Raw genomic sequence first — 13,813 nt, 5'->3', positions numbered from 1 at the left:
CATTGCCTTGCTCATCTTTTACATATAACTGCATGGCTTAACATTGTCATGTTTCCTAGCTCATCTCCTTTCCCTCTCTTGATTAGTTAGTCCTTGATCATCGTAAGTTCTGCCATCACAACTCTATCCTGCCAGGTGCCTCTTCCTTCCTGTGCGCCATCCTCTTCTCTCACCTGGACCAACACAGCCCCTTCCTAACTGGCCTGGTTATTCTCAGCTTTGCCTCACTCTTCATCCTGCAAGGAGCACCCAGGGTGACCTTGTAGTTGAGCTGACTTCACACTTTTCTAATTCTGCAGGGACTTCCTACACCTGGAACAAATCTAATTCCTTTTCCCTTGGTTATGAACCCCTCACCACTGCTCACAAACCTACGGCACATGTGCCACTGAGGGTTGTGCATCACTGGAAGTCCTAAATGTTCACACTATTTGCTGCACAAGAGTGAGCTCTGCTTTGTGAGTCACATTGTTCCACTGTCTCCTTTCCCAAAACGTCCAAGCCATACTGGCTTTCTTCTGCCCCACACACTACCAAAGTTATTCCCATTCAGAAGCTCTCTCCGCGTCTCCTGCACCCTCAGCCCCATTGGCAGGTGCCCACCTCACTGTTCCCTGCACACCTGCTGAGCCAAGCACCTCTGCCCAGGGTCCCTCTCCACCCACCCTGCACAGAGCAGTGTTTCCATCCCTGGCCACCACTTCACACTGCCCAGTCAGCTCAGAGAACCTGGAACCTCCCTGACGATGCACCCTTGCCCTCCTCTTCCCTAAACAAAGGAAGCTTCCTCAGGAGTGGTGGCCTTATCAGCCCCATACCATTCTGCCTGGACTAGGGGCTTGCACAGCGGTGCCACTCCTGGCTGTCAGCTCAGCTTCCCCAGTGTGTGGTGGCTGCCCTCCCACTGTCTGTCCCTGGAAAATGGGCTCTGCAAGTGAAGGAAGCCCCTGATTCTCCTGATCCTACTGATTCTCTCCTTCTACAAAGCTCAGAATCCTCCCTCCTCTCAGCTGGTGTCCATCAATTTCCATTATCTGACAAGTAAACAGAGCTAATAGTAACAACAGCAACCTAGCACATCATAGTCTCAGGCTGAGGAGCCTCCTGAAGTGGAATTTTCTGCTTCGTTAGAGTAACCTAGAAGCAGTGAATGTTTGCAGATAGCGGGAGATGAGCTCTGGGGCTGTGCGGGGAGCTCCTGTGATCTCATGAAGGGGCCAAGCACTCCCAGCTGCTTACTGGAAAGGTACACCCAGTGAGCAGAGAGAAAGGCGTCTCCCAGCCCGCGTGTCCTGGCTGAGTCTCAATACCGTACTTACACTGGTCTAAAATCAATTCCAGGGAAGGACTCCAAACGTCTCTTGGAAACATTCACTCTTGGCTTTGACTCTTAATAAATATACCTTCTTAATGACTTTAGAAACTAAATTTATTCATAGATTCAGCCTAAAGCTTTGTGTTGCTAGTAATAACACCCTGACTGATCATCAGAGACCGCGTATATGCACAGATGTTGTATTAAGGATTGAACCCACAGTCTCACATGTCTGGCAATCAATTGAGATAGATACATAGCCATTTTAAAAAGCGATTCTTATTTTGAGACAGGGATTCCCCATGTAGACCATGTTAGCTGTGAACTTCCCACCATCCCACCTCAGCTCAGATGTACAGGTGCGCACTTCTGTGCCTGGCTTTAGATTTAGTTTCAACTCCTTGCACTCACTGATTTACTGAACTCCTACTGCACCGCAGGCACTTTGTGAGGTGCTAGCAGCACACCTACTGTGAGCTGCAGAATTCCTTCAAGGGTTGCATATCTAAGGTCTTCTTTTTCAAATGGTTTTAAGAACCACAGGCACAATTTACCTAGTGCTGGGGTCCGACAGGCACCTGGAGTGGACGAGTCTGAGTAGAAGGAGCTGGTCTGCTTCCTGCTGCTGTCGTCCAAGAGGTTAAGTGGGTCATGGATGTCGCCATAGGCAGAGAGAGAGCGCACACTGCTGATGACGGAGACGTGCTGGTTCACCATGGACCCCAGCCTGTGAGGCTCGGGGTAGCCGAGGCTGCCTCCATAGTACCCTAGGGCGACAGACGTGCAGAATGCGCATGAAAGATACAGAGCGCACCGGAGAGGAAACGGGGTGGGGTGACCACAGAGAGCCTACAGAGAGCAAGCTGTGGGTATTCCATCTATATCTATGGTTAATAGAGTTGAATTGGTGCTTATATATAGTCATAGTTTACTGTGCTTCTTGTACTTTTAAAAAGGAGTTGTCATACTAATTTTGAGATCCAGACCACATAGCTGTTGTATTTTTCTTATCTGAATAAATAAAGTCTGCCTACAGAGAAAGAAAAACTCCTGACACCTCGCATTACACTGCCTCTCAACTCCTGCAGGACTTTCAGGTTCCTGTTTGTGGGAGAAGGACAGGCCCTCAGAGCACAGGGGCCGGCCTGCTCCGGGCGCTCAGCCTATGGCCCCTCCAGCTCCAGTGCTACCCAGCTCCCACGGGCCTGACAAGGGGCACTGCCTTTGTGCCACTCTTTAAAATCTGTTTATAGGTCTCAAAAAGAGACATGCTCCACTAAAAATATTTTTAAAGGAAAGAACACTCCTGGACCTCCTAAGATTGGTCTCAAGTGTATGATCTGACACAGATCTTTTGTTTGACTTTTATCATGTATGACATTTTTAAGGGAAAATTTGTCATAAGCCTTAGGAAACCTGTTTGCAGGTAGGAGAAATCAGCCCCAAATATACAAGATTCCATGATCTTTGGAAACCTCATCTGGGGACACCTTCCTGGGCAGAGGTACAGCTTAGGGTCTGAGTTTGCCCTTTTGCCGTCTCAAAAGTCAAGAGGGTTCTTTAGACTCTCATACCATTGGGTGAATTAGAAGGCAGGGCCACTCCCTGGCAGCTGGCAGTCCCCGAACTGCCCAAGAGGTTGAAGCTTCCTGTGTTGACAAACTGCATGCTGTGTGACTCCTGGCCATGTGGGGACAGCCCGTAGCTGGAGGGTGGCCGAGGACTGTAGGGAGACCCAGCACAGCTGCTGCTGAAGAAGTCTCGGGACAGCTGCTGCTCTGTCCACACCATGTACCGGCCGTGCTCTGCGCGGGGGTGGAGTCCTGAGGAGGCATGGGGCTGGGCCCTGAACACAGTCTGGTAGCTGGAGTTGGCCCCGTAGAAGTCATGGGTAGCCTGGGACAGAGAAGGGTAAATGCACTCCGGGTACGCCGAACAGTGAGAGGTGACGGGGAGCACAGCGCCCACACTTGGGGGCCTCTCTGCCATCGGCCCTTGGTTAATGACGCTTCCTCGGCTGGCCATGGCTGGGGAGACGGGTGGTGTCATCAAGGGGCCACTGCTCTGCGAAAGCTCCATTTGACCTGCAAAAGTGCCAGAGCATTCACTTTCTGATGTGTAAAGGGGACGGACTCAGATCTTTTAAATGTCTTTAAAATTTTATCAACACGGCCTTTTAAAAATTTGGCTCACTTCTACCCTCCAAAAATAACAGGAATTAAAAAAAAGATCATCCAACCTGGATGATCTGAGCTCTGAGCCCTCTTTAGGCTGGCGGGATAGCTCAGTGGTCAAAAGCGCCTGCTTATACAAGCTTAGGCAAGCGCAGGGACTGTGGTTTGATCCTCAGCACCACATGCCGTTCCAGCCCTGCCCCAGAGCAGGCTGAGCGGGACACACACAAAAAGCCAGGAACACTGAGCATCAGATTTGAAGACATGTGCAGCACAGGTCTGGATCCAGCAGTGGTGTCACGGGTGAGTGACCAAGGAGGAGGCAGGGAGCGTCAGGCTTCAGCTGTGAGAACAGGCCGAATCACCCCAGGAACCCAGCTCTGGCACTCCTACTCCTCAGCCAAGACACAAGCTATGAGACGGCTTGGTCTTTGGGATGAAAGGAAAGTAGTCGCTGTCAAAGTGGTCTCAGATGTGACAGCCCACTGACGAGTGGGTGAAATACCCCTCTTCTGTCGGTGCCACTGGGCCACCAAAATACAAGGCCTTCTAGACTTAAGCTTCTGTGTGCCCAGTGAGTCAATCTGTGTAAGAGGATGTAAGAAGACATAGGCAGTGAACAGAGCTGAGATGTTCCCTAGTAGCTCATCCAAGCCACTAACTTAGACACAAAAAGAACAATAGACCACAAGGTAAAATTAATGCAAGAGTTAATCCTAGGATGGTTGAATCCACTATGTAGGAGGAAAAATCTCTTCCAAATCAATAAGTAGCCCTTTTTTTTAATCTCCAAAACATAGTAAAGAATTTATGTGCATCAAGAAGCTTAGTGTGGTGGCGGTGCACACCTGGGATCCCAGCTTTCAGGAGGCTGAGGCAGGAGGAACATGAGGTGGAGGCCAGCTTGGGCAATAAAGAAACATCCTGCCTCAAAACAAAAACAAGTAACAATAACAAAAAGATCTATGCACACCCAAGACCCAAGATAGCTTTTTCTTCCACTAAATGAAGAGGACTATCCACTCATCTCTAAATTATCAAGCATGAAAATATGAGACCCATACGAATAATGACATCAATAAAAATGAATGGTGGGCAGGCCAGATAGCTCAGTAGATTAAGGCGCCTGCTTAGGTAGACATAGGGGCAGGGAGTTCAATCCCCCATCTGCTGTGCCAGCCCTACCCCCAGGGCGTGCTGAGATGGTGATTGAGACTGGGCATGGTGGGTTGTGCCTGTAATCCCAGCGCTTGGGAAGCTGAAAAACAGGAAGGATCATTACAAGTCTGATCTGTGTAGTAAGACCCAGTAGACGTTGTACTAAATACATACCAAAAAAAAAAAAAATGCAATTGCTGAAAAAAAATCACAAAAGTATTCTAAGATTTACGATATTTAAATTTTATGCAATTTGAACTAAACATTATAAATCTTATAAAATATTATAAATTTGTTAAAATAACTCTTCTTTGGGGCTAGGTGCTTAAGAATAATGAAAGAGCAGCCGAGGGCTGTGCTGACCTGTGAGCTGCATGCTCTCTGGGCCCCCAGCAGGGAAGGCATGCGAGGCAGGGCCCAGGCCTGCAGCCTGGCCAGCGGGCAGAGGGAGGCAGGCTGTTGCCACGTGGCTTTCATTCTTCACTGCCTCACTGGACACTGAGCTCCCTTTATTGCGGTTAGCCAGGAAGCAGGAGCTCGGGGAAGCAGAGAAGGTGGCTTTACTTGCATCTGGAAAGAGTTTTCGAAGCAAGAAAGCTGGGATTATTCTCATATTCCTCATTGACTGGTAGAGTGACTAATCTGGAAATCCCTAAGCAACGCTTCCTGTGGCAGAGGAGGCGCAGAGCTGTGGTCCTGGCCACGGCACTGGGCTCACAACAGTGTGGCCCAAGGGCGCTGCACACTCCACTCTGGAGCAGCCTTGACAGTACGAGTGTTCCCCCCAGTCAGCGGCTGTCCTGCTCTGTGCGGCTGTGAAGCTGCTCACCGTAAGCACACTGTACTGCATGTATCACCTTGAACTACAGTTTGTGCTTCCCAGTCATTTTACTCATTTCTCTCACTGCATCTAAATTCTCTGAAGTTAAAAATCAATTTTGTAACCCTCAAGTTTCCAGTAAAGGCCTCTGACTACTCTACTGATAAACAGAGGGAAGGTATTCTGTTAGTGTCAGTGTATGATGCCAACGGCCACATATTTGAAGGGAAATTTGCAGTTACTATAAACCCACTTATACAACTTCTTGGACTTAAGCTTCAACAAAAATATGGAAAACATAATTCTTATTTTATGTTACCTGAATTCTTCATATATTTGTCTAATAAATTCTGTAATTCTTGCTCTTTGTCATTGTTAAACTGAGTCTCCATGGCCAGGAGAATGTATTCATCCAGAAGCATTCGGATCAGATGAAAAGAGCCTTGTTCATGGACGGAGAGAGGAGAGAGGACGTTGAAGTGGAGGAGCAGTGCAGGGAGGAGAGGGGAGACACCAGATTATCTTTGTGACCATCTCGCCACACTTTACAAGGAGAACTGAAATAAACAAATACTTGTTGGACTTTAAATGACCTGCTAAGACCAACATGCTTCACTGAGGCCCCTAATCTCTGTGTGCCGCCTGCCCAGCTCCTCTGTGTACTGTCCTGCCAACTCTCTGGCCACTAATTACATCAAAGGAAACCACAGATGAAAGTGAGACGCACTTTGTGCTCTTTAAGAGGGCGAACACTGGAGTGTGATAAGCTCCGGCCTGGGGAGAGTGAGCCCTGCTCTGCTCCACTCTGTTTGCTTGTACTAAACAATTAGACAATGGCAAATGGTCTGGACGGTATTGTCAGATGCCTTTCTAGGTTGAAACAAATACTCTTGGAGTTAAAAATCGAAAAGCAAAAGACTAATTTTCATGTGAAAGATATGGTAAAAATCTTGAAACTTCTTTTAACTATTCCACAAATTTCTCAACAAAATTCTTCTTTCATAATAAAGTCATTTCAGTGCTATATATTTTAAGAAACTTCAAACATTGGCAAGTATATTTCAAATAGTAAATTCAATATATTTTGTTTGACCCTCAATATAAGTCTATTGATTTTATTCAATTCCAGTGAACATTAAAGAAAATGTAACTAATTGTAAGCTCTTAAATTGGTCAAGTAATGACCATGACTCATCCACGTGGCTGACACTGACAAAGGATCTACAAACTGCAGTACAGGGTTTCAGGGTAAATCCTGAGGGGGGAAAAATAAATAAAAAATAAAATCCTGAGGGGATTTGACTGACCTTGTCAGATATAAAAGTTACATTTCTTGTTATATAGGTCTTGCTTTCTATTGGTCTAAACCATCCAGCACAAAAGTGTAAAAATGAAGTATAAAAAGTAAAGCTATATTAATATGCTGAGCTGTAAAAGGCTCAAGTCAACAACTTCTGGCATTGCCAGTCTGATGGATAACCCACTACTATTTTGGACTACTGGACTATATTGGATTATTTTTTTGAGTTCACACACCTACAATATGTAAGTGGCAATGGAATACCCTTCTCTGACAAAACTAAACAAAAAAAGGGGCTACAAATAAAGGGCCACTTTTTATCTGTATATGCAAAATAGTTAGTATAGATATATGACTACTTTCTCTTAATACAAATGAAAAGAAAGATTTGTACCAAAAGTGTTTGGAAAAAAAAAAAGTGTTCGGACAGGATATCATGTTTGCATCTTGTACTATGAATAACCACTTAAGAAGACAACAATATGCAACGTATTAATTATCGAAACTGTCCTACTAATCGGTTTTGAAACTGTCTCATTGCTATTTGTTTCTAATAAAATTATTAAAAAATAATTGTAAGTTCTTCATTAACATGAAGATTTATTGAAATGTAATTATTAAATGCAGAGTTTTTGCCTTAAAATTTAGCATTATAACTACAAACTACAAAAAATTTAGAAAAAGAGGTATTCAATTTTTGGAATAGTTAATTTGACCAATCAATTTTAGAAGACATACAGATAAGAAAAGATGGTCCAGAAACTTATCAGAATGAACATTCAAATCTGATTTTTGATTCCTGGGGTGAAACTACATGGGTACCAGGAAAAGAAGAAGACGTTTTCCATATTACAGTAAGAACTTTGGAAAACATTGCCTTAAGTTTGTTTGCTTGTTTGGCAAAGAAAATTTATTCAAGTACTAATGGAATGGAACAATGGGTGCTAGTCATTCAACATATACTGAATGGTAGGCAGTATGTTCTTACACCCTTCTCATTAAAGGACTACCCAATTTTAGGGTGAGAATAATCTCACCAGACTGGCTTGGGTAAAGCCACAGATAGAAAGAAGCAGTGCTAGGATTTATCCCCCGTGCTGTCTAATTCTAAGCCCCAGGCTCATAGCTACTCTTTTCTGCTGGCCGAATATTCAGATGCAGCTGGAGAAATAATGATGTAATATGCTTTAAAATGCATGGATGATTGACCAAGGAAGAATGATAAAATTTGCATGAGAAGATTTTCATAAAGCACATAAGATACCGAAACTTGACGCGTTGTTCAAGGTGAGATTATGCATCACTCGAGCTCCAAAAAAGCTCCACTTCAGCAGAAAGTCTTGAGCTCTCTTTTTAAATGATCTTCCATTTTGTTTGCTGGTCTAAAAATAAAGGAACAAAATGAAACTATAAAATCTGTCGTGTAATTTCTACATGCATCCTATGCTAAAGCATAAAGTAGTCGGACTGAAAACAGATGGCGCACAGTTTGTGTGGCCAAATAAAATGACCTGTCAAAGAGCATGAATTTTAGTTTCTCTTTGTTGTCACTTTAAGGGTAACAGGGTTTATTCCCTATAGCTTTGTTTCTTCATTTATTCTTACTAAACAAATGAAATAATTTACAAAATATTTGTATCTTTTAATTTTTTAGGTAGAACTTAGAACAGAAAGATCAAAGTGTTGCTCGGGTGTGACTGTGTTGAAAGGAACTTTACTGGAAGGAGCAGTACCTTGTAGCTCTGGTTTAAGAAATAAAAAACAAAATAAACTCCATACCCATACTCTCAGACTGTTCATAGTGCTAGTTTGATATGTGGGCTGTCTTATTTGTAAGGCTACGAAGTATTTCCAAAGCATTTATAGACATACCCATCCACCTTTCGCACAGCAGGCAAGAAATCATGACCAATGTAGCATGTACTCTTTCTTTTTTTCTTTTTTCACCAGCGATCAAACTCAGGGCCTTGCACTTACCAGGCAGGTGCTTACGCCACTGAACTATATCCCTGGCCTTATAGCATTAACTCTGAACCAAAAGTTTACCTTCTGAACTGTCATGAAAAGGTACCTTAATCACTCTCTGTTCCACCACAGAGTCCAGCCATTCGATGAAGGCCTCCACCGTGGCGTTCTTCTTCAGGAGGTCCTTCAGTTCTTGGAACACAGTGATGGAATCACCTGCCATATCCCAAGGGGAGGGGAGAGAGCAGAGTATTGCACCCACTTTGAACCCAAGCAAAAATGTACAACTATGAATTATTGACAGTACAAAACAGAAAATGCTTAATATTATGCTCTTCAAATTGTAACTCTAAGTGCATCTACCTTGATATATATTGAAATATAGGATATATATCCCTATATACACTAGAGTACACTGATAGTTTATTATGCATTTTAATCAGCTGACAGCCAATCGATGAAGCAGACTGTGTTCACTTCCTGCTTTCTGAAAGATCTCTTATCTTTAGCAAATTAAATTCTGCACTGCAGGCTTAAGCCATTACCTGAATAAGTCTCTATCATAAAATATAAAAGGGCAGTTTTGGATTATCACTTTTTTGAAGACTTTGAGGTTTATTGACTCTTTTAAGGTAATAGGTTGTATATTAAGAAACAAAAAGAGAGGCTGGGCGGTCCATGCAGAACAAGTAGGCCACTGTGCGCAGAGCTGCAGAGCAGCCGATGTTTTGGGTGTTCAGAAAGAGGGGAGCACACTTGTGGGGTGCTGTCCTTGGAAGCCACGCCTAGCTGTCTGGTTATGGCAGGACTCCGCAACCTGCCCAACAGCCCAGCCCACGGAGAGCCTCCGCCGCCGACAGCTCACCTCAAGGTGTCGTTTGGGTGCACAGGACACACTGCAAGAAGCCCAGGGCGGCATGTGTGCACGTGTGTGTGCTTGATGCAGACCAGGAAGAAAAGCCACAAGACCTAGAGTGGGTCAGTGGTTTGTTCATTATTTCTATTCTGGCTATTTCCAGGAAATGGGCTCATAGGGGTTTTTGATTTAATATTTTTTATCCTTTTCAAGTTTTCCCCAATAAGTACAAATGTTTTTAAACAGAGAACAATATTTTTTAGTTAAAAATGCTTCTACAAACAGAGTTTCTCAAACAGATCTGCTCTTCCGACCTAGGGACATCTGGCAGTGTCTGGCGACTGCCTTCTTTCTCTGTGGGAGGTCAGCTCTGGTCCGCAGTGGGCAGAAGGCAGGGAAGTGAGGCAGGGCAGAAGAGCTGTCCAGTGCCAAAGGCAGAAAACTCACCCTTAGTGAGGAGAATGGACTTACGCTCACTGTAGATGTCAGAGTCAGTGTCTGCACTGCCCGGGATGGTAAGAAGAGCTTGCGAGCCAATGCTACTCAAGTCAACCTTTTCAATATCAGACACCATAGAATTCACAACATGCTGGTCGAAGAGAGCTGGCCTGGCAATCTGCACAGAGAAAGCAAAAACCACGCTACCCTGAATCATGGCACAGTGTATGTATCCAGAGGAAAGCCTTTACTTCGAGGAAAACAGTCTCTTGGGGAAAATTAAAGGCAGCAAATAAGATTCATGATCATCTTTATTAACAGTTTGAAAATTCATTTTGGAGTTTAGAAAATGAAAATTAGTCCATTTTGGCTAGTGCCACAAAATAAAGATCAAATATATATATATATAGTATAGAAATATTCCTAGCTTATGGTTTTAGAATTTAGGGACTAAACACTTATAAAACAAGTAATCATCTGGAGAGGCCGAAATGTACTGAGCACGCCACGTGATCCCTCACTCCAGGGCTGCTGGTCCCCCGCGAGAGCCGACCTCACCCCAAGGCACCCCAGCCTGCGGGCTTGCCAGCACCACGCGCCACGAGTGTGCCCTCCTCACAGTCTTAATGCTCGTGCCCCAAGTTGTATTCAGTAAATAAATGTTTTACATTTTTATAGAACTGAGATTTTTTTTAATTTTTATTTTGAAAGAACTTTGAATAAGAGAAAGGTTGAAAACAGAGCAGAGCATTTCCGCACAGCCCGGTCCGGCTTCCTATTCCCTAGCGTGAGCCCTGCACGGTACTAGCAGAAGCAGGCAGCTCACCTCCACACAGTGATCTTAGCGGCAGAAGTGACTGCAGCTTCCTCAGCTGTCCCAGAGCGCCCTGCTTCAGTTCTGCTCCTCACCCTAAATCCCACATGTGCTGTGCTGTTTCCTACCTGACTTCCTTCTATCTGTGAGAGTTCCTCACCCTGGTCAGTATCAGGTTTATTTTTGATTTGGTAATAAACATTCTCAGCTTAAATACTCTCCACATACCTGAGCCAGATGTAAGAAAGACGTCTGTCGTTTCAGGGAAGACACAAATCTCCGCACGATGGGTATTTTCTTGTTAGTGAGGGCTTCCGGCAAATTTTCCAAGGATGAAACTACCCACTGTTCCCAATTTTTAGCAAAATTTCTTATGTCTGCTAATAGGCTGCAGAGAAAAGTACATGTTAATGCTCCTGTTGCCCACAAGCACTCTGAGTCAGCGCAGTGACACAGACGCGCCACCGCTCTGGGCTGCCAAAGGCCCAGCGTGAGGCGAGCAGGGCAGCCTGCCCACCGCTTCTCCTCGTCCTCAGAATACTCCATTTCCTCATCCTTTAAGTGGGAATACAATTGGGGTCTGGCACTGGATTATTGTGGGGCGCTTATGAGATAATTCCTGGAAAATGCCCAGGGAAAGGCCTACACATGCAGAGCACAGTTGGTAAATGATACTTACTTCATTCATCTTAACTCATGATGCAATCATTTTCTATGAAATATGTTTTTAGGAGGAGTAAGTGGGCACGTGATGGTACATCGGGGAGACAACTCAGTGGGGCAGTAACACCTCATGTGCTTCAGATTAGTTTTAGTAACATCTCACAATCCAAATATAACAGTGAACTGCCACAAGTGCACTAAGTAGCACCAACTTAGGAGGTGCCACATGCTGTCTTGTGTGTATTACGAGAACATCCAAAATCCTCATATCTTCCCCCAGCAAGACAGACCTAAGCACATTCGAGTGGTGTCTGTCTGGGGCATCGACGCAGCAGGAAGAAGAGAACGACAACACTGAGCCCGAGTCCAGCTCTGCTTCTGCGCTGAGCTGCCTTCTGGGTGGTGACTGGGAGGTGGGGCAGGCTCCTGGTGTGAGGATCTGGGCTCAGAATAGCTACTTTAAGATAAGATGACAGGTTGTATTTATTTTAAGTCCAATTACTTAGTGAAAAAGAATTGGTTAAAGGGCACTGTTCTCTGTATGCTGGGAATTTATGCTAGCACTTAAAAAATAACACTGATCTATATTTATTGACGTGGAAATGCTCTTGAAATATAACTTGTATCCTGCAGTTCCGCTTTAAAATCTGTCTATTTGCAGATATTCCTAGAAAGAACTCATGCTGTAATCCAAGATGCTGAGAACGTGCTGAGACTGAAAGGCATTTTAAGTGCACTTGCCTATGTCCTCTTTCTCCAGAAGAGCGTGTTGGGCTTCTCACAGGTGTCAAGTGAAGATGACAAGCACGGGCTGTGCTCAGTACGCATCAGCTGCTCGGTCTAGCTTAAGTGTCAGGTGCCATATTGAAGTCAGTACAAGCACTTTTCTGGGACACAGATGTACCCGATTCGGAGTACAGATTAAATGTTGATATTAAAAGGCTTACTGCGAAGTGAGGGCACACGCTTATAATGCAAGCACTGTAGGGGTCTGAGGCGAGAGGGTCACAGCCGAGTCTAGCCTGTGCAATTCAGGGTCCTAGCGTGATCCTGCCCCTGAGCTGGGGGACACTGGGGATGCAGTGCAGAGCCAAGCAAGGCCCTGCATTCACTCCTCGGGGCCACGACAGACCCTGCTAACAGACCATTAGCAAGGATGCTACATAAGTCTAACAATCTGGAGGAAGATACATCCAAAACAAAATTTGTTTGATCAGTCAACATTATTTATTGAGCACCAACCACATCCTAAATGGATTTATGTGCCTCCCATGCTAAAATAACTTTCATTATTTCATTAGACTTTGCTTTCAAGGGAAAATCTGATTCTTTTCCAGGTTTCTTTTATTCTTAAATTGGAAGGGACCTTGTGAAAATCTTTAGGTATCATTTCAATGAAGTCTTTGAAATTGATTTCTTTGTTAAAAGAAGATAGTACTTTCATTACTTCACTTTCTAATTTTACAATTAACGTTATAGTTAATAGCAAATATATAATAAATTTTATTGTAGCTTTAACTAATTATTGTGGTATTTTCCATAAATCAACTTAACTTGTCTTCAGCTAGTTTTCCTTGAAAAATATTTTCATTACCTTGCAGGTCAATAAATTCTGATTTTTTACTTCATCAAGTGTTAAATTTAAAGGGATTTCAAGTTTTTAACCCCCTCCTTTTGTTTATTAAGGTTCAATATGAGAACTTTAATAAACAAATCTAGGGGCACCCCTCCAGCTGTCAAGTAGAGAAACATTCCTTTTGATAAATGAATGGTGGATTGTTGCCTAAAGCTGTCCTTGACTGTAAGCACAAGGTGAAACCCCTGACGCCCTCGGACGCACACAACCGGGGGAAACCCCTGACGCCCTCGGACGCACGCACCGGGGAAACCCCGTGACGCCCTCGGACGCACACAACCGGGGGAAACCCCGTGACGCCCTCGGACGCACGCACCGGGGGAAACCCCTGACGCCCTCGGACACACACAACCGGGGGAAACCCCGTGACGCCCTCGGACACACACAACCGGGGGAAACCCCGTGACGCCCTCGGATGCACACACTGGGGGAAACCCCCTGACGCCCTCGGATGCACGCACCGGGGGAAACCCCCTGACGCCCTCGGATGCACGCACTGGGGGAAACCCCCTGACGCCCTCGGACACACACAACCGGGGGAAACCCCGTGACGCCCTCGGACGCACACAACTGGGGGAAACCCCTGACGCCCTCGGATGCACGCACCGGGGGAAACCCCTGATGCCCTCGGACACACACAACCGGGGGAAACCCCGTGACGCCCTCGGACGCAC

At 45.0% G+C, this 13,813-nt stretch overlaps 1 protein-coding gene across 1 annotated transcript in view; it reads right to left on the bottom strand.

The window, feature by feature from the left end:
• The window catches only part of Rfx6 (regulatory factor X6), a 22,036-nt gene that overhangs the window by 1,831 nt on the left and 6,392 nt on the right, over positions 1-13,813 (bottom strand). Inside the window, exons 5-12 of the mRNA XM_023714285.1 lie at positions 11,069-11,228; positions 10,060-10,204; positions 8,839-8,948; positions 8,032-8,149; positions 5,787-5,909; positions 5,011-5,217; positions 2,890-3,399; positions 1,870-2,082 (exon numbers count right to left, since the gene is read on the bottom strand). Of these exons, the coding sequence (XP_023570053.1) occupies positions 1,870-2,082; positions 2,890-3,399; positions 5,011-5,217; positions 5,787-5,909; positions 8,032-8,149; positions 8,839-8,948; positions 10,060-10,204; positions 11,069-11,228 (1,586 nt within the window). The remainder of the gene's footprint in view (positions 1-1,869; positions 2,083-2,889; positions 3,400-5,010; positions 5,218-5,786; positions 5,910-8,031; positions 8,150-8,838; positions 8,949-10,059; positions 10,205-11,068; positions 11,229-13,813) is intronic.

Source organism: Octodon degus, unplaced genomic scaffold (assembly GCF_000260255.1).
Source record: "Octodon degus isolate 3935 unplaced genomic scaffold, OctDeg1.0 scaffold00034, whole genome shotgun sequence".
Lineage (NCBI taxonomy): Eukaryota > Metazoa > Chordata > Mammalia > Rodentia > Octodontidae > Octodon > Octodon degus.
The sequence above is the reverse complement of the archived record's forward strand: the minus strand, read 5'-3'. Positions and strand labels throughout refer to the sequence as shown.